The sequence below is a fragment of the Lepidochelys olivacea genome, assembly GCF_965140295.1.
Source record: "Lepidochelys olivacea isolate rLepOli2 genome assembly, chromosome: 3".
Taxonomy (NCBI): domain Eukaryota; kingdom Metazoa; phylum Chordata; order Testudines; family Cheloniidae; genus Lepidochelys; species Lepidochelys olivacea.
In genome coordinates this window covers 155494534-155520768 of record NC_140413.1, presented here as the reverse complement: position 1 = coordinate 155520768, position 26235 = coordinate 155494534, and the positions used below count along the sequence as shown (strand labels likewise).

Here is a 26235-nt window from a genome sequence, read left to right as displayed (position 1 = left end):
CTGAGCAACATAAGTTAGCCGACACAGGTTGTAGTGTAGACAGCCTTATAGACTGCCAACAGAGCACTTATTTTCCACTTATTCTGATGCTGCCCATCATAAAGAGGCAAGTCGCACACTGCCCCATCAGAGCTGTGCAGTCTAACCTCACTGGTACCTACTGTATTTGTGAGCAGCTGTTCAAGGTGCACAGATTGCACTGATGCCTGCCAAGCAGCTATCTGGGATTCTGCTATATGGACTGTAGAATAATCCCTCTAAATCTGTCATTCCCAACATGTTTACGGGCACAGTCACACTCATCCAGAAGCAGCCACCCACGGCAGCGCACGCACATTCCAGGCAAACTCCCGTTCTCTCACATACACGCACTTCCACCCAGAGCTGCTGTGTGTTTCACCTCCAGGAAAGTCCTCTCCAGGCTGTTTGCAGGTCATTCAGGCTGGTTGCTTTGGCTCCTACAGCAGTCTGGAAGGACAGTGAGAATCATTTATGAAATGGCAAGATGACAAGCAGAGGAAGTTGCGCGAAGCAGGAATGGCTTTGTCCTCCCGTGGGCTGAGCTCTACTGGCCTACGCTGTTGCTACTGAATGGGTCATTTAAAGGGTTAGTTGAAATGTACTGAATAGAATTGGCTGAAAGACCAGAATTTCTGTCCCACAGGAAATTCCAATATTTTGACATTTGGTTTAGTCCTGAATCAGAAAGAAAAGTCAAAATAGCTAATATTTTTGTGCAATGAAAACTAGAAAAATTCATTTTGAAATGTTAAAACATTTTGTTTCGGCTCAGTTCCATATTATTCTGCATTCTCCTAAGCCACTGCAGTGGCTCATTGGAATTGTAGTTTGGATGCCTTATGCCCCCATTGTCCCCTAAGCACCAGATTCCCTGGCAGGACTGTATTTCCCATTATGCACTGTGGTCATGAGACTCCCATGATGTACCATGGTAGCTGAGCCAGAAGGAGACTGTGGTGTACCATGGGAGATGTAGTCCAGTCGAGGAGTCAGCCCATAGGGGAGAATAGGGACACAAAGCTCCAGAACTACAACTCCATGAGGCACTGTGGCAGCTCAGGGGGGTGTAGGTTAATGTTGATCAGATTTTAAATGAACATTTTGATTTTCCTGATGGAAATAAATAAAACAAACTTCAGCAAAATTGTCATTTTCCTGAGGGGTGGGTGAAATCACATTTCCCAATCAAAAATTTTTTTTGATGGAAAAAATTCCCACCATGCTCTAGTTTTGAATAAGTCAACAGAGGAGTAAGAGACAAGACATCCCCATTACTAATTCACACTATTTTTAATCACCCAAGAAAACTAAACTCTGGTTCACTATCCACTTGACACCTAGGACACTGCCTGACCCAGTGTTTTAGCTGGGTCTTCAAGGCTGGTGGTGCTCAAACATTTTCAGTTGTGCCCTCCTTTACTAGTAGTGGAATCTGTCCATGCTCCCCCTCCATTACTACACAGCCAAGGCTTACTCAGCAGTGGAGTTTGGGCTGAAGGCAGGGCTGGGGCAGAAGTGGGGGCTAGAGGCAGTGCTGGTCTGGGAGTGGAGCAGGAATGCTGAGGGCAGAGCTGGGCTGGGGCCGGAGCAGGGGGAGGAATGGAGGTGCAGTAGGAGCAGAGAGGGAATGAAGGCAGAGCTGGGCCTGGAGCAGAGCAGGACTGGGGGCTGAAGGGGATTGGAGGCAGAGCTGTTCTGGGGGCGGAGCAGGGATGGAAGCGTGTCCTGTAATAGACCCCTAACCTCTGGCTGAATTACTGAAATCCTCAAATCATGGTTTAAAGACTGCAAGTTACGGAGAATCCACCATTTATACTAGTTTAAACTTTCAAGTGACCCGTGCCCCATGCTGTGGAGGAAGGTGGAAAAATCCCAGGATCTCTGACCTGAGAAATATTCCTTCCCGACCCCAAATATGGCCATCAGTGAGACCCTGAGCATGTGGGTAAGACCTGCCAGCCAGACACCTGGACATAGGCACGGGAAGTAGGGGTACGCGGGGTGCTGCAGCACCCCCAGGTTTTACGCGGGGCCATTGGCCCTATGCCCAGGCCTCCACTCCTCACTCCACGGCTTGGGTCCTGGCCAATAACCATGCTCCCCATCCACTGGCCCCACGCCCGGGGCTCGGGTCCCAGCTGCCAGCCCTCTTCCCAGCCGCTGGCCCTGTGCCCGGAGCCCTGTGCCCAGGGCTCTACTCTTGGGGCACTAGCCCCGATCCCTGGCCCCATGTGCCTGGGGCCCCGCACTCACCCCCCTGCTCCCAAGGTCCCGGCTGCCGGCCCTGTGGCCAGAGCTCTTATACTGGCTCCGCACGCAGGGTCCTGGCTGCGGGCCTAATGCCTGCCCCCAACTATTGTCCCCTTACCCCTGTCCGGGTTCCCCCTCCTAGAGACACAGCACTGCTCCTGGCCCCAGCTGGGGGAGAGGGGTTAACAGGGGCAAGGGGCTGGCTTTCAGCACCCCAACTATTAAAAGGGTTCCAGGGCCACTGCACCTGGGAGAGAATTCTCTGTAGTAACTCAGCGCCCTCCCCATCTAGTGTCCCATCACCGGCCGTTAGAGATATTGGCTGCTAGCAGCGGCAGATTGGCTATGTGCCATTGTAGGCAGTCCCATCATGCCAGCCCCTCGATAAATTTATCGAGCTCAGTCTTGAAGTCAGTTAGGTTTTTTGCCCCCACTGCTCCCCTTGAAAGGTTGTTCCAGAACGTCACTCCTCTGATGGTTTCAGAGTAACAGCCGTGTTAGTCTGTATTCGCAAAAAGAAAAGGAGTACTTGTGGCACCTTAGAGACTAACCAATTTATTTGAGCATGAGCTTTCGTGAGCTACAGCTCACTTCATCAGATGCATACCGTGGAAACTGCAGCAGACTTTATATACACACAGAGAATATGAAACAATACCTCCTCCCCTATTACCAGCAGGACAGTGGGGTGGGAGGAGGTATTGTTTCATATTCTCTGTGTATATATAAAGTCTGCTGCAGTTTCCATGGTATGCATCCGATGAAGTGAGCTGTAGCTCACGAAAGCTCATGCTCAAATAAATTGGTTAGTCTCTAAGGTGCCACAAGTCCTCCTTTTCTTTTTACTCCTCTGATGGTTAGAAAACTTCGCCTAATTTCAAGCCTACACTTGTTGATGGCATTTATATCCATTTGTTCTTGTGTCCACATTGGAGCTTAACTTAAATAACTCCTCTCCCTCCCTGTATTTATCCCTCGGATGTATTTATAGGGAGCAATCCTATCTCCCCATGACCTTTGTTTTGTTAGGTTAAACACGCCACGCTCTTTGAGTCTCATCTCATAGGGTAGGTTTTCCATTCTCTCTGAAACGTTTCATGAATCAAGAGAATAAAAGTAACAAAAAGAAGATTTCCTGGGAAAATTCAAGCAGTGACCTGTTCAGGGGCGTGGGGCTGGAAAAGCAGGGAGTGCTGTAGGTCAGGACTGAGGTCCTCCAAGAAAAGCTCAAGGCTCAGTGTGGGAGTAGCCAAGGTTCCCGTAGGTCAAGACTGAAATGGATCGACAGAGCTCTCAAAAGGGTGAAACATGTAGAACCCTCATCTGCAATATGAGCCTGACCCTTTGAGTTACTCTGTCCCCTCAACTCCTACTGAAGCCAAGGGGAGTTGAGGCAGCTCTGCACCTTGGCAGGATTGGGTCTCACCTCTGGCTTTAGTCCGGGCTATTTATTACTCAGTTTCGCAATTGCCAGATTCACTCATAGATATTGTTGCTGCAAATGGACACAGCTAGGCAAGTCACAACAATTTGCTCTCCATCGGATGGTGCCTGACACCATAACATCCAGGGAGACTAGAATTGCCCATCCCATTCTAGGCTCAGGGGAAGCACTACTACTCACAGTCAAGGAATCTCCCAGCGCTGCTACGACTTTGATGTCTGTTGGCCGTAGCTTATGTACTAGACAGAAGAAGAAAGAAAAAAAGCAGGGTTACCAGTGATCATTGGAAAATCTTATCCTGGATGAAGGGCCTGGTGATCTTGCTTCCATTGCAGACAATGGCAAAAACTTTACTGACTTCAGGAGGAGTGGGCCCAGGGTTCTACACAAACTTAGTCATCAACTAGCCTGAGGAATAAACTCTTGCAATTCACTTCTGCCTCCTGGCTTGCTCCAAATCATGTGCTTGAGTAATAGGGAAGTAAACAGAGCTTAACACTGCCTTTCACATGTCACCTTAGAAAAACCCAAAATAGATTAGATAGATTTAAAATTGCATATATTCATTCTGTTCAGTTTTCAATTGGCTTTAAGTCTAGATATAGGTTTCCTATTAACTGCTCAGATGTAAAGCATTCCGGCTATGTCCGGACAAAATACACCTGTTCTGCTCATCAAGCAGGTACACCCAGGTTGGTCAAAGCTGCTTTGCTGCAAATGTACCAGGCACATCTGGCTAGATCAAGCCAGCCAAGCTGTTGTCTGTCCATTAGAATGCAGCCGCTGTGCTGGTGAAGATGCCGGGGTTTGACAAAGTAGAATGCCCTTGCTATCTGCTGGATACACAATGCCTAACCTGGTTGTTTTCCTTTCACCGAACATGTGCGGTAATACAGTTTTAAGATTTTGCTTTTAAAAAGCACAGAGTTTAGGAACCACTCCTCTCAGTGGTTCAGCCCAAAGCAAGTTCTCTCTCACCTGATGTTGGGACACTTTCAGATGGATTCTGTGCAGGACATGACAGGTCACTGCCCCAATTCTTAAACAACAAAACAAACAGCCATATGGTTAGGAGATATTAGTATACTTAGGAACTATTTTTTATTGGATTTTGATTTGGTTGTAATATTCGTTCAGTGTGTTCCAAACTAGTTACGTGAGAGCTCGGCAGTTCTTGCCTTTCATCCTGAAATGCTGTCCAAATACTGATTAATTCAGCTGGTCGGAATATTTTTGGTGAAATGAAATTTCACCCAAACATACTGTTTTGTCAAGAGATGTACTGATTTCAACATAGTTTATTTTAGGAAGGGAGGGCAGAGGAGAAAAGAAAACTTCCCACACTCTTTAGCCTTGTGGTTAGGGCAATGACGCAGAAAGTGGGAGACCTAGGGTTGAGTCCTTGCTCTGCCTGACTGAGAGTGGTCTAGGATGAAAAATTCTGGCCTGAATCAGGCAGAGCAGGGAATTGAACCTGGGTCTCCCAAACCAGTGCCCTATCATTTTTGCAAAATGCTTGAAATGGTTTGTTTTCACTCCAATGCAGAATGAAACCAAATTCAAAAACCTTAAAAGTTGCTATGAAATGGAATTGTCATTGTCCGGTCAACCCAATTAATTAATGCTTACAGTACTCATGTGAAGCAGAATAGGTGTTATCCTCTGAAATGTCACAGATGGGTAGTCAGCCAGAGGTCACATAGTGTGCCAATTCAGTAGCAGAGCCTGGAACTGAACTTAGAAATGCCTGAGTCATGGTCCTGTGCCCACTTCTCTACCCACACTGCCTCTCCACGTCAGCAACAGTGTGTTCTGAGAAGCAGAGATGTGCCAGTGAGGAAAAGAAATTGATACAGTGGGCAAGTCCCATAAGGGGCAAGGGTGTCCACTCCTTGCCCAGACAAAGGCCATGTTGACCAGTGGCTGTGTGAGAGTTTGAGGGTATCACCTGATTTGCAGAAAAAAAATTCAAGTCAAATGTAGCTGCCCTCATCTTTAACACAGTGGTGTGGCTCAGAGAGACTACAATCCAGTTAGAGGGTGTTATAAAGGCCCAGGACAGGTCAGCTGGTTTAATTTTTTTGGGGTCGGGGGGAGAAGCAGTTTCCACTCTCTCCTTTTCCTTCTACTGCCGCTCTCTTGCCCTCTTCCATGGTATCCTTCCAACTTGGCCACTGAAGTGTAAGAATCATGAACTGGAAGGCTTTCTCCAGTTCTCTGTTTAGCTTTCTAGAAGCAACCCGGGTGCTGCTGTGAACTGTAGCCAGGAGGGGGAATGGTGGTTTCCTTTTCAGTTACAGTCTGAAGCAGTACTTGCTAGTATCACCTGTTGTTCTTTATAACTAAGATTGTGAGTCTGGTCATAGAAGTCATGGCTTCTGTGATTTTCCAGGACCTCCATGATTTCTACAGCTGCAGCAGCCAGTGCGGCTGACCCCAGGGCCACCCAAGCAGTTGGCTCCGGGGCCAGCCACACCGGCTGCTGCTGGGGAAGCCCAGTGCAGTGGCCCTGCGGGCCGCCAGAGCAGCAGGGATCCTAGGGGCAGCCCCAGAGCAGCGGCCCCAGAGCACCAATGGTCCCGGGGGCCGCTCCAGAGGCTGTTGGAGCAGCAGGGGTCAGGAGCCTCAGGGCAGCGGGGGCTGGTGGCCATCAGCCCCTGCCACTGGAGCACAGGACAGCCATCAGCCCCTGGGGCCCCCAAAGCAGATTTAATCATGGGTATTTATAGTAAAAGTCAAGAAGGGATCAGGGGCCGTTAATTTTTGTTTATTGCCCCGTGACCTTTCCATGACTTTTATTAAAAATACTTGTGACAAAATTTTAGCCTTATTTATAATCCATAATGGATGCAGGGATTCACTCTATTTTGTTTGGAAATTAAGTCCCAGCTGGGCATTACTTGGAGCTATACAACAGCAGTGACCTCATTAAGAAGGCCTAACTTAGCCACTCAGACCACTGCTTTGGACAATCATCTTCCCCAGCCATACTCACACCAACAGAACTGCTCAGTTATCTTAGGAGGCCTCCACACCTCCTCCAGCCATGTGGCAAGCGCAGGTTCCCACCACATTTCTTCAGTTCCTACCCGGAATTAGCTGTGTACTGGTTATGCTAACTCCTCTGCTGTAGTTTCTCTGCTATGGGGCAATGTAAAGCCTTCATTTAAGAGGCAGTAGATCTTAACTGGAGACATATTGCAAGTTTATGTAACATACTGTTATCACCACTTCCGTCTACATTGCCTCTAGTGGCTGGATGCCTGATGAGGCTATAAACCCTCCTTTAAAACAAGTGACCTAAGCCTGCATTTTTGGGGCTGACAGGTCCTAAGTTCTCTTGCCAATACTGTGTATATTTGGAGCAGCTGACTTACAGTAGTGTCCCTTGACTGGATTTGTTACTGTCATGACTTAGTGTTGAGAACAGTTTTAATACAGTTATTCCCAGTCCGCACTGGCTGGTACAATTGTGTTAGCAAAAAAACACTTGAAAATGAAGTGTTTAAATACCTGTTGACATAGGAGGAGATTTGTATGTTCAAAGCCTAGTAAGAAATTACCATTTACAAATTCCAAATGATGTGAAAACACCCACTAGACAGGAGCAATTTTGCATCCATGTGTGTACGTGTAATGTACAGTAAGCGATACAGGCAATTACCTGAATTGGCTTGTTAGTAGGTTCCAGAGGTGGGTATGTGTAGTTGCTGTTCCTGTATGTTCCCAGGAAGGGTTTGTGCTGATGAGTGAGGAGAGAAATACAGATCAGGCAGCAAACAAGGACATAGAAGACAGCAAATAGATCAGGATTTCTGCTGCCAAAAGATAATATAACTAGAGATGGCCTGAGCTACAAAGTGTGGATCTGGATTTTGAAACAAACTCCCTCCCCTAAAATTTAGGGGTATTCAGATCTGGGGGCTTTGGTCCAGCCCACCAGCACACATCAGATCCCTTCAAAGAGTGCAGGGCTGTTTGTATCTGTTATCCACTCCAGTCTAGGGAGTGGAGAAGTTTGGGAAGCTCTGTCTGCCTCAGCGGGGAGGAGCCTGGCATGCACGGCTCACCCTTTTCCCACAGTGGCTGTATAATTTGGATGGTGGTCTTGGTACCCAGCATCTACCTCAGGAAACATGGACTCTCATAGATTAAACACCCCTACCAGGAGGCTTGCTTCTCCCTAATGAGAATTGCACGATTGTTAATACACTAGTAATACAGAACCCAGAATCTGAAGGCGCAGGGTCAAAGAGACTTTCCTACTGGAAGAGCAGAGTTATTCCAAATGGTTTAAATCAGAAATCCACCCCCCTCTCACTTGCAGACTTTCATCCTTTAAATTAACCCATTATGCTTATAAATGGTTTGCTATAGACCTTTCGTCTCTATAGCCTGGCACATATGACAGTCACACATACACAACATCTGCTGTGTTGAGTTAGAAAAGCAAAGGGACGGAACAGATGGAGCCCATGAACATCAGAATCTGAAGTCATTTTCTGTAATAACAGATATGCTAAATGACAGATGGAACTCCCCAGAAACAGCCTCTCGTGTAACTTAGCTACTGTACTGCAATTATGAAGACTTCACATCAGAGCTGTCTCAGTAGGGAAAGTGCCACTATGAGCACGTACCCACGGCTTCCACAAAGTGCTATGGGCTTGCCATGTTAAAGACTCATTTCAAAACCCTGTTTGTCCACAGAATAGGTCCAGAATAGACAGCAACAGTGCAAGGCAACAGTTTCCAGGGCGTTTTGAATATCAGATTGTAAGGGATGTAGGGAAAAACAAATCCAACATTCATTTTCACTCTTCTGCAAAAGGAGAGTAACTGGTCGCCTTATTAAATTAATACCAAGTAAACTTGGACCTGATAAAAAGGAAATACCTCCCACAGTTTATAGTGAATCTGTGGAACCCACTGTCTCAGGGGTGTGACACAGAAGCCCATTGATGCCAACTGGCCAAGGGTTTACTGTTCTGTAACAACAACTGTTAGCAGACCTGACACTCACCACCCTAGCACACTGCTTTCATAGTATTTATCCATATAGAATATCATGTGAAGTCTCTAATAAAAGCATATGTCATACTGATCCTCAATCATTGCATCATGTATGTAGAGAGAATATTTAAGTAATTGTGTATATGTACTGAACATATGTTTTAAAGTCTGTCACCAACCAAAGAGAAAAACAAGTTTTTTCCAGAGAGAAGTTAGGATGTGTTTTCACCTGTCTATCTCTGTAAATTAAGCATTGTAAGCCAACATAATATGAGCTCAATTTACATATGAGGTCAACAAGGGGATGAGAAGACACTGGAGACTAAACCAACAGGGGTTGTCCTGTCTCTGGGGCTCAGAAATGAGCTTTGAAGAATATAAAAAAAAATGCAAGGAGATATTTTGTTATCTTTCAGAGAGGAAGAAAACAGGACAGCGCTTTTTGCAATCATGAAAGAGGGATCCCAGACATGTTGGCTGGAGATGCTGGGAAATTGTTTCTCTCACCTAAAGCAACTTTAGATGATGAGGGGTTAAGCCTGTTTATAACACACTTCTTAGAGTCTAAAGTTACTTACTTTTTGTTTGATATGTAACTGTTTCTGTTTCCATTGTTATCCTTATTCGCTATCCCTTAAATCTTAGCCTTGGATAATAAACATAGGATTATTTTCACTATAAACATATCTCAGTGCTGTGCTGCTATATTGGAGCTGATCCTCACTTGAATCAAACAAGCTGGCGCATGCACTGTTCCTTTGGGGGCAGTTTACCTGGTAATTTCTGCACGTGTCCAGTGGCTGGCACTGCAGGGGACTGCTTCGAGGGGGCTCAGGGATTGAGGTGCACCTATGGTTAACCTGCCAGGCAAAGTAAGGGCTGGCAGAGCCTCAAGGTGGTGGTGTCAAAGAGCTGACACCCAGGTAAGCACCAGCAAGTGTCTCTCTCACTGAGGCATGGGTGTCACAAGGTGACTCATAATCCTGGATACCCTGAGAAAGTGTCAAAGGGGGTGAAGACAAAAAGCGGAAGTGGCTTTAAAAAAGGAATGGATAAGTTTTGACTCACAGCATTTATAGTTATCCTTGGTAAGATAAAGGTAATCACCAACTTCAATGCTCATCTCTTCAGAGGTCAGGAAAGAATTTCCCAAATCCTCACTCATTGCACAACTGGCCAAATTTGTTATTTTCACCTTCACCTAAAACATCAGCTATAGGTCATGTCCCAAAGTGTGATACTGGATCAGGTGAACAGATGGTCTGATCTGTTACAGCAGTTCCTGTTATGTTCCAGACAATCAGCTATGCTAGTGATTTCTCTGTAGGGATTTTACTACTAAATAGTGGCTGGAGGCTCAAACTCATGTAATGAAGGTAGGTAAGAAAGACAGAAACACAGATGATGGTGATAGACACATGAAAAATTCATAGATGGGTAATTGCTGTACAGGGCAAGGAGGAAAGAAACTAGTAGCATCTCCCTCTATTGTCATATAGCAGCTCAAAAGTCCATGAATGCACTGATGTTCTGAAACTCACGGCAGAGTAGAGTTTATACATCACAAATTTTTAAGAAGAAGTTAGAAAAAGGGCTGGGGGAAAGGGAGAGAAGCAGCTGTCCAATTGTCGAAAGAAGAAACTGCTGAGCTGGTGTACAATGACAAATGCATGTGTTGGAGGTTGAAGGAAACATGAAACTCCCTAGATCCATACACCCAATGGGGGAAAGCTACATACACATGTAAAGCATACATGCAACCTCTTCAGTATTAGTCACTAGGGACCAGATTTTTAAAGGCATTTAAAGACACCAATAGGTGCCTCGTGGGATTTCCAAAAACATCTAGGCACCTAACTGCCAATGAGTTCAAAGGGAAAATCCATTCTGAATCCCTTTGAAAATTCCACTAGGTACCTATCTGTATCTTTAGGCATCTTTAAAAATCTGGCCAAAGATCTAAAAACCGCTTCAGCCATGTTATCAGTCAGTTTTTGTAAGACGGTATAAGACTCAGAAACACTGAAGAGCTATTATGCAAGAAAATATTCACATACAGTTAACAGAGAAGCAGAATTTTAGCAGACTTGTTCCAAAAATACTGGATCTTTTCCAAGAACCCACCCATCCCAACCCCTTGCTTCCATAATGGTACAGAATTTACCGGAGTTGGGCAACTCAGGGTAATGTTAGCCTTGAGGTCAAAGAAGTCAGTTTTCTCCCCTAGAGGTTGAAGCTGGGGAAAAAAAGGGGGAGGATTAGTTTTGTAGCTGTGTCGTCTCATCTTACATTTCTGTAGCAATTTTAAACCCAAAGAATTGAAAGGTGCTTCAAAAATTTAATTAAATTCAGTAATTGCATAGCTCTTGATTTGCATGTGATTGAAATGCAGCCATTTCTTGGGAGGAACGTGGCAGCTGTGTCACAGAGCACAGTAACACTAGGCAGTAGTTTAGAACAGGAAGTAAAGGAGCATACTGTATTGCTGGGGGAATTTAGGGAGGCAGAAGTAGCTGTACTGGAATTTGACCAGAATACCAGGGCTAAGGCCTTGTCTAACTTTATGTCTCCGTTGAAACATGGCATCAACCACAAAGTGCGACAGGCAGTGAGGATAAATCTTCCATTTTTTGTCATAGCACCAGTGAGTAAAAGGAAAGATAAGCATCACTGCAGGGGTTCCTCGATAAAAACTCGGGATCCTCCCTGACTAAACTCCTTTTAAAAAGTGAATTTAGAGTAGGTGAAAGGTTCTGGGCTGACAGCCATGGAGACTACAGTCCTCTGCTTCTCCACAGAACAGGTACAGCAAAGGCTACAGCAGTACAAGCATCACTTACACTGCCATACAAATGTGCCTCAGCCCCAACCTGGAAGGTGAGAAGGAAGGTCAGTCAGTCTCCATGACCCAGGCAGTGTTCAATGTCTCTTTCATGGAGACTGTTAGCTAGTGCATTCCATGGGTTTCATTCTTGTTGATGTGGACACCTGTCCAACAGGATGTGAACTGAGATGCATCAAATTCAGTTCACCACTTAGCCAACAGATGGAAGAGACCTTTAATCAACACTGACCTGGGATGGATTTGAATAGGTGACCTCAAGACGAATGGTCTGGGTCCCCTCAACAGTGGCCTGAGCCACCCAGTCCCGCAATTATTACACAAAGGAGATGATTTTAAAGATACTTTGAATCAGTTCTGGTTGATGAGCCAGATATACAAGTTCATGCCATCCCTACCATGGTGTTCCAGAGAGCCCTGGAGAGCTGAGACTGGGATTTCTGACTCAGATGGAAACAGTCTGGTGCAAGGAAGGAGATATCTGCACGCCCATCCTGAAAAGGAAAGTGCAAAGGACATCTGAGTGCAAGAAGTTCGTTTATACTTTATTACTTTGGTTCACTGAAGTTGGAGCAGAGGCTATTGGTAGTAACTGGCATTCCCATTATACACTCCCATGTGGAAGGCCTACTGGCCATCTGGGGAGATGAAGTGGGGTACTACCAGGAAGGATCACCAAGTACGAGCAATGGGCCAACCCCAAAAGGATAAACACCCTAAAGTTCAGATGTTTAATGTGCTGTTCTATCCTGGCTCTAAAAATGGCATTGTTGGGTTCTGTGTTTTGTCTTTCTCTCTAGGATCTCCAGTGCCACAGCCACAAACTCAGCTTGGATATGAGAGTTAAGGTGGGCCTTTTCCTTCTCATGCATCACCACCAGGAATAAGGGTGCTGCAAACCGCACAATGCTCCTCAGTGGGTTTGCTCAGGTATAGCTTGGTGGAAGTTAGTACACAAGTCTACGGTTGATACACAAGAAGCAACAGAAGAAGAAACTCCATCTCTTGTAGCTCCCTCTTTTTCAGCAGCGTCAGTTCTGCAGGGCTAACAGGAGTAAAAAGCAGTAAGAGTTGTTTGTCACTGACGTTAGCAGACATAACTGAGTATACCCACAGTGTCACCTTTCAGAGCGGAACTCCAGTTTATTACTGATTTTGTAATATCTGAAACAGTTTGGGTTTGGAAGTTTTAAGAGATTGGTTTTCTCATGAGATTTTAGGGGTGGATAAAAGAGTTTGGATTAGATGGATTAAGGCCACAGAGTTTAGATCCAGAACTGAACTTCCTCAAGGTTTGAGGATGTTTTGATTAAGTGTTTTGAGTTGGCTCATTAGAGAAGTAAGGACCCGCTGCCAAGTTTTGGATCTGTATGCGATCTTCCACCAAGTTTGTAGCCAGGATTTTGGGTCAGGCCCATTTCAAGTTTGGATATAATATGGAAAAATATCTGATTTTTTTTTTTTTTGCAAAACTGGAAGAAAATCATTTTTGAGGTCTAAACATTTTTCAGAAACAAATTGCATCTATTATTTTTCATTTACAAGTTTCTAGCCAGGGTCAAAACCCACAGGAAGGGCTTTTAACAAAGGCTGATCTGAGCAGAAATCAAAGCCTATGATTTTGTGAGATTTTTCAGCCCAATTTTTGCAGTCTCAGAAAAGGTTTGTTAGAAGAAGAAGCTGAACGTTTGCAATTTGTCACCAGTTATTTCTGGCATTTTCTGGTTCCCTCTGGCCCTATAATACCACAGCTCCTCCTGTTTGGAATTTGACTACATCTGTTTCCAGTTCCAGCTGAAATCAGGAAGCACAGATGTGTGAAAAAAATCAGTGAATGGTTTTCAAGTTTCAGAAAAGATTTGTGTCAGTTCTTGGATTTACTAGCTTGCTTCAGTCACTATTCAGGCACTGGAGCCCCATCCTACAGCCAAAGATGCGGGAAGGGCTGATTGCCTAAGATTACATTTTGGACTGATTACTATGTAGATCTCTCTCTCTGCACAGGCATAGAAGAGTAAGATCATGGGTCAGAAAGAGATGACGACGCTGTTAGTTAACAGTGAGGGTTATTGCCAGACAGCTTTAAGAGCTCTAACATTATGGCCAGGGCTCTCTGTGTATTTGCATATGCTGCTTGATTAATCAGTTTCCCCATCATTAAATGGGGATGATGATACTGGTATCCTTTGCAAAGTGCTTTGAAATCTACGGATTAAAAGCACTATATAAGAGTATAACAATAACACCTTTTAGCTAACACCTGCCCTTGCTGAACAAGTGTGTGTAGATATATCTTAAATGTAATCTTTAAATAATTTCTCAAAAGTTAAAGCAGTAATCGGTATAAAAACAAATTATGTAAATCCAAGTATTGGTAACTGTTCAAGGAATTCCAACAGCATAATATACCCAAACCAAATTATATTCATATGGGAACTTCAAGAGCACCTGGCAAACCCTGATACTTTCATATACTCTAGATGGGTGGGTGAGTGCATGCATCTAACCTAACTACTGAGAGTGACCTATAGCCATACCTGAAGAAGAGGAATCTTGGTATTTCGGAAGAAAGGCTGCAGTACGACCGTGAAATTCTCCTGGGTGTCATACCTGCCGGACTCCACTAGCTTCCAAGTGCTGTTCTGTAAGAGACAAAAAAGACCATCATCAACCCACCAACCACTTTGTCATCCTTAAGTTGTGTGTAGGGCATGTAGCTGCACTTCCACCCTTGGGCCGACACAATCAGGGATCACAGACCTTCAGGGCACATGGCAAAACCCATCTTTTTGCCCTAGTGGCTGAAGAGGTTTGAGCATGATGGGAGTGATTGTTTGTGAGGGATGGTGGCTGGGTGAGGAAAGTCCCACTTATGGGTTTGTGTTAGGGATAGAGTTTTCCTGCTGATTTTGCCACACTGATATTTTAAATAATAACAAAAGGTACCCAGAGTAGTAGATGGGCACTTTTTGTATATGTTGTTATAAATTGCAACAGACAGATTGCTGGCAAACCCTCTGCCCTGCCTCAGTTGTAGGCAAAGCAACTGCACTCATCCTGGCAGATGTACCTGGTAGGCTCTGGTAGCTTCCATCACCATCGCTAGCTCTTGTGACCCTTCTGTCACTGGGAAAACACAACTACACAGATCTCTGCAGAAGAGGTTACAGAAGTGACAGAAACAGCATTAGAACAAAGAGTGTAGATTCAAGAGACACTCACCCATTGCCATTCAGCATCCACGCCACCTGGGAGCTGAGCTGGATGTCTATATATTACCCTTTCTATAAGAGTGCCAAATGGCCTTTGCCATCTTGCACAATCTCAAGCCACAGTTTTACCTGTCCCTTTGCCCTACATGAGTGGTGCAGCTCACATATCAGTTTGGCAACTGCTAAGCATATCAAGGTGATATGAACTGCACTTATGTCACCCTATATCCCATTATTTTGGGGCACCTAAAGGTGTTCTCTACACTGCAGCTGGGACATGCAATTCCAAGTTGGGTAGATGTATGTGTGCTAACTCTTGGTATCCCATAACCATAGCCAGTGGAGTCCAATCCTCTATAACTCTAGGCTTACCCCAGGGAGCCCAACAGACTCCACCAGACAAAGAACCCCAATGCCAAAACCCATATCAAATCCAGGGAACCCTTCCAGCCCCAACCCTGATCCCCGCTGGGAGAGCCCTACTAGCCTCGGAAGCAGGGAACCAAATTTTGTCTTTTCTCCCACTGAGAGTCAGTGCGGACGCCAGAGTAGGCGAAAGCTGCCTTACCCAGTGAGATGTGTGGTGCACTGTACTTGGTTATCCAGAAACATCTGCCTCAAGGGGAGGAGGTCCATTACTTCAACCAGATTGACCAGAGCCCTGGGAACCTGAAAGGAAAGTCAGAGCTTTGCTTGGCAGGAGCTTGTCATGCAAATTGCAATGCCTTTATTTTAAAGTGCAGACACAAGTGCAGCTCCCCCTTTCTGCCCTGGTTAACTACTCAACCAGTCCTTCCCAATTGTTGATCTTTCCTCTCCACCTCACTTGACTGAACTCGCCCTCCTCCTGCCCCTGGTTGTATGTTGGTGTCTTATTTGTCAGGCTCTCTCTCAGCATTAGAGATGAAGGCAGTGTAGGCTGCATTATGGAATTCATTGGGATACATTTGGTTCAAGGGGCCACCCCTGAGCTACCCCACAGCTACTAGAACTGGGGGAGGAAGAAGCAATGCTGACCAATGAGTTACTAAAACCACTTACTTCTGCATGCAGAATATCGAGGGCTTCTTGAATGCGGCTGGTGAAATTTACAGCTGAATAGTAATCCTCACAGAAAAAGAAGAGAAGCAGGAGTTACTGCCAATGACGTCTCACAAATGGCTTGAGACAACAAAAAGATATTGCACTGGGCATTCATTCCCATCCCCTTATTTCTGCCATGCTAGGCTGTGGTCAGTGGAATGTTCTTGCTCTCTTCCAGAAACCAAGTGGCTCAATTATACCATTACTCCGCCCTCAAATGTAGATAGGCGGAGTACAACCTTGGCTTTTCTAGAGCTCCCTGTTGAGCTGTAGCAGACTGAGTCAATGTCCAATGGGCCCCTCATCTCTGGCTGAGGGAAAGAACCAAGTGGTAAGTGTGTTCGAATGGGGTCAGCCAAAATATGATGAAAACAGAGGCACAAATGTTTCCGGGGTGTGTCATTCTACTGCTATCCATTGACATCATTAGCAGGCAAGGACACACCAGCCATAAACATCTGGCAGCAGCACAGGAGCTTGACTAGGCCTGTTTAGCCACAAGGATCCCCCCACTCTGTTGCACCCTGGGGGGGGCAGAGGACCTCAGTGTGCTAGTGGTAGTGAAAAGGATTGTGTACAAAAGAGACTACACCCGAGATTCAGAGCCAGGTTTAGAACTGGGGGTGAGGGGCATGAGAGGTCCCATGCTCTCCTTCTGGCAGCCACAGTCTGAAGCAGCATAAAAATCTCTGTAGCACTGACCATTACAGAGACTTCCAACGTGCTCCGTCCTGCCTCCAACACCACCCTGTGCCAGGACTTGTGCGGGGAGGGGAGGCGGGCGGTATTGGACTACTTGTGGTGGCCTAACACACTGCTGAACCAGGACAATTCTTCCCTGGTTAGCTGGGGGGCTTTTCCAGCCCCTGTATACCACCAAAGCCGAGAGGAAAGAATCCCGCCCTCTCTCCCTCACCTCATGCCCCAGACATGGTCAAGAAAGGCAGGCTCTTCTCTCTCTCTCTCTCACTTCCACATAATGGCTGGTTCCTACCCCACAGCAAGCAAGCAGAGACCACAACAATCTTAGTCTGCTACTGCTAACTGTTTAAAACTAGGCACTGCCAGAAGAGTATCTATCACTCCACACAGACCCCACAGTACTCCACAAAATTCAGCTTTGTCTGGCATATTGGGTGACCCTCAGAACTCAGGGACTTCCTTTCCCCTACCTGCAACCTTGGATTTCATGGGACGCAGAGGCTGGCTCTCCTTACACTGGTGTTTTTACACCAACACCAGTCAGCCTTGCTGCCATGCCAGCTCCTCAATCCTGCTACTTACAGGGTCTTTGCAGTAGTTGCACAGATCATTAGCTCCAATTAACACAGTGATGATCTTCCAGTCAGTGGTGAAATCGATTCTCTGCATAAAGAAAGAAAAAGTGTAAGTTCATTATGTTCCCTACTGATGTGCACACTGGGTATCTTTGGAGGCAGATCTGTTCCATGAAGCAATATCTGTTCCTTTTCATGCTGTGAGATTAAACATGCTGCATTCCAGTCAACTCACCGGATCACTTTTCATTAGTCTCACCAGGGCTCTTACTTGGTCCGGTAATTCCCTGTGGAAAAAGACAATTAGTGAGTCTTAGGAGAGACCAGCATCCATTGGAAGAATATTTATCTAGATATCGATATGGCCCCGGGGCACCTCAAACTCATGAGTGAATGTATCCTCACACTATTCTTGTGAGGTAGCATTCTCTCCATTTTATAGATGGGGAACTGAGACACAGAGACTAAATGACTTGTCCAGGTTCGCATGGGAAGTTTGTGTCAGAAAAGAATTGAATCCAGATCTCAGTCCTGTCCAGTGTTTTAACCTCAAGACCATCCTTCCTTCACCTTGTTTGACTCCCTAGAGAGCAGCTGAGAAACCCCCCACCCCCGCCAGCTTTTCGGATGCCAGGTGCAGCAAACCGCTAGTCAGCTGACAGCATCATTAGAATTGTTGGATCAGTTTATTTCTTATCGACTAAAACAGCAAGGGAGCGCCAAACCCAGAGCTCTGTACAATCCCCTGCATTAACATTTGTGTGCACTGAATATTTCCAAACCTACATTGATTCGAAGGAAATGTGCACAATAACTATTGAAATAAACATCGGACATTCCCAGGATCACAGCTCAGAGTCAGCACTTCACACTCTATATTGTGCAAATTAATGTTTCCAAAAGTTTTTCGGCCCTGATGAAAACTGAAGCAAGTATCCAGGACACTCAGGAGGGGGCTAACAAGACAGCCTTTTAATAACCATGCTAGATCTATAAAAAGCTTTGCCGTGGATTCTAGGTTACCTACACTAAACTGCTGGACCTCATTTAGCTGCTCTATCATTACGTTGATCCTCTAATATGCTCAGAATCTGAATGGAAAGCTTTGGCCTTGCAGGCAGTTCCATGGTTTTGGAATGAGATGCACCTCCCTCTGGGCCCTTGCTAGAAATACTTCACTACTGTACATCATTTCATGACATACATCTGCTGATACTAATGAACCTGACATGCATATGCTTTACATGGTAATCGGAACTTTGTTTTCATAGACTCATAGAATATCAGGGTTGGAAGGGACCTCAGGAGGTCATTTAGTCCAACCCCCTCTCAAAGCAGGACCAATCCCCAACTAAATCATCCCAGCCAGGGCTTTGTCAAGCCTGACCTTAAAAACTTCTAAGGAAGGAGATTCCACCACCTCCCTAGGTAACGCATTCCAGTGTTTTATCACCCTCCAAGTGAAAAAGTTTTTCCTAATATCCAACCTAAGCCTCCCCCACTGCAACTTGAGATCTTTACTCCTTGTTCTGTCATCTGCTACCACTGAGAACAGTCTAGATCCATCCTCTTTGGAACCCCCTTTCAGGTAGTTGAAAGGAGCTATCAAATCCCCCCTCATTCTTCTCTTCCGCAGACTAAACAATCCCAATTCCCTCAGCCTTTTCTCATAAGTCATGTGTTCCAGTCTCCTAATCATTTTTGTTGCCCTCCGCTGGACATTTTCCAATTTTTCCACATCCTTCTTGTAGTGTGGGGCCCAAAACTGGACACAGTAGTCCAGATGAGGCCTCACCAATGTCGAATAGAGGGGAACGATCACGTCCCTCGATCTGCTGGCAATGCCCTTACTTATACATCCCAAAATGCTATTGGTCTTCTTGGCAACAATGGCACACTGTTGACTCATATCCAGCTTCTCGTCCACTGTAATCCCTAGGTCCTTTTCTGCAGAACTGCTGCCGAGCCATTCGGTCCCTAGTCTGTAGCGGTGCATGGGATTCTTCCGTCCTCAGTGCAGGACTCTGCACTTGTCCTTGTTGAACCTCATCAGATTTCTTTTGGCCCAATCCTCTAATTTGTCTAGGTCCCTCTGTATCCTATCCCTACCCTCCAGCGTATCTACCTCTCCTCCCAGTTTAGTGTTTTCCTTTGCTGTACAGCATATATCATAGGAGCAAAAGGTATTTCCCCTCTTCCCCCAATCTGACACACAGCTCTCACTAAGGGTTTGTCTACACAGCAAGTTAGTGCATGGCTAGCCATGGTGTAAATCTGCAGTGCACTAGCTTGCCATGCACTTTCTGAACATGTGGACACCGCTACTGCAGACTAAACGTTCCATAGCGTGCGCTTGCCGTAGTCCCATCAACCAACCACAAGTGGTCAGGAGTCAGGACCACTTTTTAGTTTCATTTTTCAAGTAAAATTTGAGATGTCCTCTAAGGCTTCAATTCAGCAAAGCACTTAGGCATACACTTAACATAAAAGAGTGGCAAAGAGTCCTATGGCACCTTATAGACTAATAGACATATTGGAGCATAAGCTTCCATGGGTGAATACCCACTTCGTCGGATGCATCCAACGAAGTGGGTATTCACCCACGAAAGCTTATACTCCAATACATCTGTTAGTCTGTAAGGTGCCACAGGACTCTTTGCCGCTTTTACAGATCCAGACTAACACGGCTACCCCTCTGTTGCTTAACATAAGAGACATGCTTAAGTGTTGTGGCTGAATAGGGATGGACTTAAGTATGTGCTTACAGCTTACAGTCAAGCACATGCTTAATTGCTTTTGCCTGATAAGGACCTAAGAAGGTATCTCCCTTTCCACGTATCTAGGCTTGGCAGAATTCAATTTTTATTTTTTCTATAATTCCAACAGACAATATCAACTTTTATTTTTAAGCATTTTTTCTATTTTTATCCATTTCAATTTTAACGGTTGTGCAAAATTATGGGGTTTAAGCATTTTTTATGTTTATCTATTTAAATTTTCATGGCTGCAGGAGATTATGGGGGGACAAACATAATTAAAGACAGTAGATGATGATTAAAAATTAAAGCTTTATAAATTTTAAAATGCAAACTGTCACCATCCCATCAAAATGTACGAAGTAAATACCCTCAAATCAAACACTAATAAGTTATCAAGCAACATTTTTTTTTTTACTTTATCTAACTGGAATTTCAATTATCGATAGAAATTTTTTCATTGGTTTGTGCTTATGCGGTGAAATCAGTGTGTGCTGGCATTTACTGATAAAAATCTATTCCTTCCAAGCCTGCACATACCCAACACGTTCATTAAAACCAGCCTTTTCAGAAGCAGCCACTGATTTTTAGCCCCTCAGCCTGAGAAAACTTTGAGCCTGATTCTCAGAACTGATGAGCGCCCACCACTACACTTGATATCAGCAGGTGGCTTAGCACAAAAACCTGAGGCACACCAAATAATTCAATTTTGAAACTCTTGGCCTTAGCTTTCATTTACAGCCCATCTTTTTACCTCTGGATGACAGGAAGAGGAATCTCTTTGGCTCCGAGAATGAACCCTTAGGAGCATTACAAAAATAGAGCCACATATTTGAACCAGGAGAAACCATTCTTTCCTCTTTATGTCCAATGCCGTGATATCAGAGAACTACATGGAGATAAACTTATCTCCTTCGATAAGGCTATAAATAAAGTGTGATAGAAATGAACTCTAAGATGGGTGCCTCTGAGAGTTCAGGGACATTACCATAGTGTCTGTTTATACAGAAAACAAACTCATGTGCTGCTTTCCTTCACTGTCATAGGCCTTCCACATGAGGAGATGGTGGGAAAGGGCAAGGACTGGTGGGCGTGGCGCGGCTGGGCAGTGGGAGAACCAGAAGGAGTCTGTGAGTGTTGTTTTCTTCACCCCCTTTATAAAAGGACAAAGTACAAAAGTACATTTATAAAAGTAAAAATATTGCTGGGAAAGCTGAGCAGCTCTACTTCCTGTCTCTGCCCAATCCAGGTCCTCTGGTGTGGCAGGTGGAGAGAGGAGAAATTCACTTCCTCACACCGGTGACCCAGCAAGTGTACAAGAACTCACTTGTTTCTCGAGATTTGTACAAGAGTTTGAATTTTGCAGTATAAGTACCTGAGAAGTACTTAGTACCTTTTAAGTTTCTGATTTTACACTATGGACCTAACTCACACCTCATGTAAGAGGATGCAGCTCAACTGTCTTCATAGACTTTAAGGTCAGAAGGGACCATCGTGATCATCTCATCTTCAGTGAGTATTAAGTTGCACCCTCTTGTACCAGATCTGAATTTGGATCAGATACTTAGCTGCAAATTCAACTTCCAAATGAAGCAGTGTCTGTAACTGACTCAGATTTGCCACCATCTTGAATTTCACAGGAAGCTAGAGATGGTCATTAACATCAGTTGCAAAGAGTTTTTCACTTATCTAAGGGTCCAGAGTATGTTCCCTGAAAGGTTCTGGCTTAAGAGCCCTGGAAAATGAAGTTCTTTATTCATCCACCCCGCAGTTACTTCTCTGGCAGTGCAGGCTTTGACAGTTTGGTCCCAGCCATGAACTGTAGGGACTGAACATCCAGAGAGAAGGTAGCTCAGATTCTATGCCTCTGGCACTCTTGGCATCCCAGTTGAGACTACTCACAAGGGTCCAATTAGCGCCAGCTGTACTGATGGCCTTTGTCGTCATGTGGACAACTGTCCCCTAGGGACTAGACTGACACATATCAGCTCAATTCAGATGGGCTACCAGACAGACACCTGATGGAAAAGACATGATTGCTGCTGACCTGAGCTGTATTCACACTGGTGACCTAGAACTGAAAGACTGTTATCCTGTTTCCAATCCCCTATGATAATCAGCCAACCTGACATGCCTTTTACACCAAATAAGGTAGGGACAGCTGGTTTAATTGCTATCTGATTTTTATGCTGTAAGATCAGCCCAGGATATTAGATCCCTAAACCCTGCAGGAGTTTCCTGTTCACATAGGGAGTCACTTCATTTGGAAATAAAAATGAATTCATTATAGAATGAAAATCCCTCCTTTTGCAGGAGTAGTAGGCAGAGGGAGATATTTCATAGCATCTAGCCAATGACTCCCATTTTGTCAGTGAATATTAGGGTGAGTCAGAAATCATTCTTGCAACCTGCAGGAGAAATCACTCATGAAACATTAAAACAAGATCTTGATCACTGATAAAACCTTAACAGTCATCACTTAGGGAAAGCAAATGCAGGAGCTTTCTTGGCTTCCCGATTCAGCTGCCAAGTGGAGCTGCTGGGGAAATGGAGGATTTAAAAAAAAAAAAGAGAGAGAGAGAAAGATTGAAACAAGAGTCTTTTTAGCACAACCAATTACCAATGTCAAATACAAGCACAATCAACCAGAAATCCTGCCCAAACGGTCAGTGGCTGTGCCCAACTCAGCGGCCAGCTGCTTAATTATTTAAATACAGTATTAAGCCTCCCATCCTGCCCCATTATCTCCACATCAGAAGCTGAGACTTCTAAGATGAAAACTTGGATTCTCTTCCTAGAAAGTATAACACCGGGGATTAAGTATGCAGCCGCCTTCCATGAGGCTGCTTCTCCCAGGACATATTCAAACTGCATGAGGCTGCTACCACATTGAAATCAAAGGAACTGCAGCCACTTACACCAGGTCTAAAACTGGCCTAAAGCCTATGCCTGGCTGTCACCTGTCCTCATCTCTTCATAAGATTCTAGCAGCCTGATTGGTTGCTTTGTTTTTTTGCTGTCTCTCTCAACCACTCCTCCCGACCCTTCCAAATGTTTGAGGCCTTAATCATGGAAGATTTCATGCAGTCTCTCCCCCAGCTGCTCATTGCAAATTCAACACACTTTCACTTTCTACCACACGCAGACCATTTCCTAAAAGCCCTTCGTGCCCTAACGTTTAGCTTATAAGAGACCAAACAATTTCTTCACTTTCTTGCTCCTGGGGCACGTATGAAGACTAGACAACAGTTCAGTTCCTGTAATGGTTTTTCCAGCAAAGCTGTGTCCCAGGGTGGGCTGCTGCCCTCTCTTGCTTTTAATGGACAATGTGCTGAACTGTGCAACGCCTCCTGTGGACTAAGGTAAGGTCACCACACTCACTTTTGCCAGTGAGTGGTGATCCCAGGTCTTGAGAAGTCAAAGGCTAATGCACTAACCCACTGTTCCCTCCAATCTGTATTCCCAGCTATATTGCTTCTTTCATCGTACAATAAAGCTCTCCTTTGGGACAAGGTATTTCCACTGGTGTGCTTACCATTGTTGTGATCCAAGGGGTCCTGGCACATGCTTCATTATATCATATGGCTATCTTATGAAAATCAAGTGAGCCATTCAGTTTATGTTCAATACAGCAGAAGCTCTGGAGCATGAGCCAGGCATCAACTTGAAGTACCCACTAGACTGGTTTTGCTCGCTATTAAGTGCAAGTTATAACAGCACATGAGACACATCAAAGGAAGTTATATGAAGTAGCCACATCCCAGCACCCCAAAGGGGGGGAAAAATCAGCATACTCAGCCACTGCTCCAGGAACTGCCTGATTGAGAAAGGCATTCGGCTCACTGGCTCCCCCTGTGCCAATCGAGTAACCCGTGAGGTTATGGTTGAACTCCCAAAGGATATCTGAAGGAGGAAGAGGATAATGAGAAGGGAGTGAGCCCATTTGCTCATCACACAGGGGAGAAACTAGCATTCACCATGCCCCCCTAGATTCTTGGTTTGTGTTAGGGGAAGGCTGCTGCTTGTTCTCCACTTACCTTGCTGTGCCCACCCAGGGGAAGCAGAATATTGGGCACTGCTGTTTCAGTCAAGTGATGCCAGAGGCTTAACCACTTAGTGTAGATTGTCAGACAGCACTGGATCAAGTTGCCTCCTGACTCAGACCTGGTGCAATCCCACTAACATCAAGTGCAATCATGGGGGGCGAAGAGGAGAGGTGGACAGAGTATGTACAGGCCCATTGTATGTGACCATCCTGCACATTACCATGGTTAAAGCTTGAATGAGAAACCCCCTGGTCAGCAGGCAATTCTGTCAGGGAGCCAGAAGGGCCCTTGGCCTGGCTGATCTGGAAGGAGCCGTGAGAAGCTTATCTTAGCTGGAAGTTCTATTGTGCATATCTTTACAGCTATGCAACATCACGCTCGGATCGCAGACCTGTGTATTAAATGCTTACATGCAAGGCAGTGAATTATTCACACCCCTCTCTGTTCATTATCCTAATACTGTTGCTCAAAAATACCCGCCCCCAACACCTTTGTGTCTGTGGGGGCAAAGAATGTGTTGGTAGTCGAAACAAAGAAAGACACAATTATATTAAGGGTTCCATTTAAAAACTGTTGATAAAGGATTAATAAATGGCTTCATTTTAAATATATCATTTTAAAGGGATTAATAAAAAGTTTTAATAAATGATTAATCAATTTTAGTGTGCCATAAATCAATAGATGGTTTACAACCATGGTTTATAACCTTCTAGAACTCCTTCTACTGATGTGCTTTTAGCCATCTGTTATACACTTACTACAAAGGTCTGTAATATGCTTATAACATGGATTAGCCCTTTATAAATGAAACCTTAATATAAAGTGTCATTCAAAAAATGTGCTGAAACTTCACAGCCAGATGTAGCAGGTGCCAAACCACCAATCTGAGTTTTGAGAATAGTTGTGAAGTTGATGGACAGGAAAGTTCCACAATTCCCAGCAGTGCAGACATGCAAATATTCAGCAATATTCACTCAAAACAGGGGCGGGCAAACTTTTTGGCCTGAGGGCTGCATCTGGTTTCAGAAATTGTATGGAGGGCCGGTTAGGGGAGGCTGTGTCTCCCCAAACAGCCAGGCATAGCCTGGCCCACGCCCCCTATCCGAGCCCCCCTGCTTCTCACCCCTGATGAGATGAGTCTCACCCGGGACTCCTGTCCCATCCAACCCCCCTGTTCCCTGATGGCCCCCCCCCGGGACCCCTGCCCCATCCGCTCCCCCTGCTCTCTTTCCCCTGACTGCCCCTGGACCCCCCGCCCCTAACTGCCCCCTGCTGCCCCCTCCACTCCCCCCTCCTTCCTGACTGCCCCCCTCAGACCCCTGCCCCATCCAACTACCCCTTCTCCCTGACATCCCACAGACCCCCCCGCCCCTAACTGCCCCCCACCACCCCATCCAACGCCCCCCTCCTTCCTGACTGCCTGCCAGAGCATTGTGCCGGTGGTGCAGTGAGGTGAGGCTGCAGAGGACGGGACGGGAGCTAGCCTCCTGGGCCAGGAGCTCAGGGGCCGGGTAGAACGGGCCCGTGGGCCGGATGTGGCCCATGGGCCGTACTTTGCCCACCTCTGACTTAAAATATCTGATCTTGGCAAACATCCCTGTCTGGAAAGGGACTTGCAAGAGCATTTGCAGAAAGCTAACACAAACAGGGCACAAAAACAGTCACAGCAAACTTATTTAAAAATTCAAATTAATATTCACTGAGGCTTTTTTGCAGCCTCCTCGCAGCTTCACTGATGAGGCAGCCCAGGGGATCAGTGAAAATATGGGCCATTTCCATGAATGTCCAGTCTTGTGAATTACCCCAACATAGATTTTAAAAGGTTAAGAGAAGTTCATAGTAAATTGCTGTCCACATCATAGTCATGGTGTACCAATCAGTCCATTCTCTCCCTTGAATCTTGACAACTGCAAAGCTTCTACTTACTAGGCAGGGTTGTTACATTCTTTAAAGAAGCATCCCCTCCAATACTGCAATTGGAAAGAGAAGCAAAGGCTAAGTCACTAATCTTTTAGCGCTGCTCAGACAATAAGGCGATAGATGACAAGTACCTAAGACAGATTTCCTGTCCTTGCCTGGAGGATATGAAGGATCCATGACACTTGGAAACTAGAGGTGTTTCACAACTGGGTGGAGGGATCAGGGTCTAAGTGCTTGTTTAAGGGCTTTAGTGAGATTTTTGGTAGCACTGATGCTGTCAGAAGGGTTCATGTGTGTGTTTTGCAGCTAAGAATGTGACTTCAGGTCATTAGTTGTGGGAATGCAGGAGCACCTGGCTGCTGGGAGGGTGG

At 45.4% G+C, this 26235-nt stretch overlaps 1 protein-coding gene across 1 annotated transcript in view; it reads right to left on the bottom strand.

Moving 5' to 3' along the window:
- Positions 1-26235, bottom strand: part of PLB1 (phospholipase B1) — a 117849-nt gene that overhangs the window by 21857 nt on the left and 69757 nt on the right. Inside the window, exons 34-47 of the mRNA XM_084623038.1 lie at positions 25871-25914; positions 23693-23801; positions 17378-17429; positions 17150-17230; positions 15824-15889; positions 15351-15451; positions 14641-14722; positions 14108-14212; positions 11969-12064; positions 10893-10964; positions 7380-7457; positions 4694-4754; positions 3896-3954; positions 401-468 (exon numbers count right to left, since the gene is read on the bottom strand). Coding sequence (XP_084479164.1) covers positions 401-468; positions 3896-3954; positions 4694-4754; positions 7380-7457; positions 10893-10964; positions 11969-12064; positions 14108-14212; positions 14641-14722; positions 15351-15451; positions 15824-15889; positions 17150-17230; positions 17378-17429; positions 23693-23801; positions 25871-25914 — 1074 coding nt within the window. The remainder of the gene's footprint in view (positions 1-400; positions 469-3895; positions 3955-4693; positions 4755-7379; positions 7458-10892; positions 10965-11968; positions 12065-14107; positions 14213-14640; positions 14723-15350; positions 15452-15823; positions 15890-17149; positions 17231-17377; positions 17430-23692; positions 23802-25870; positions 25915-26235) is intronic.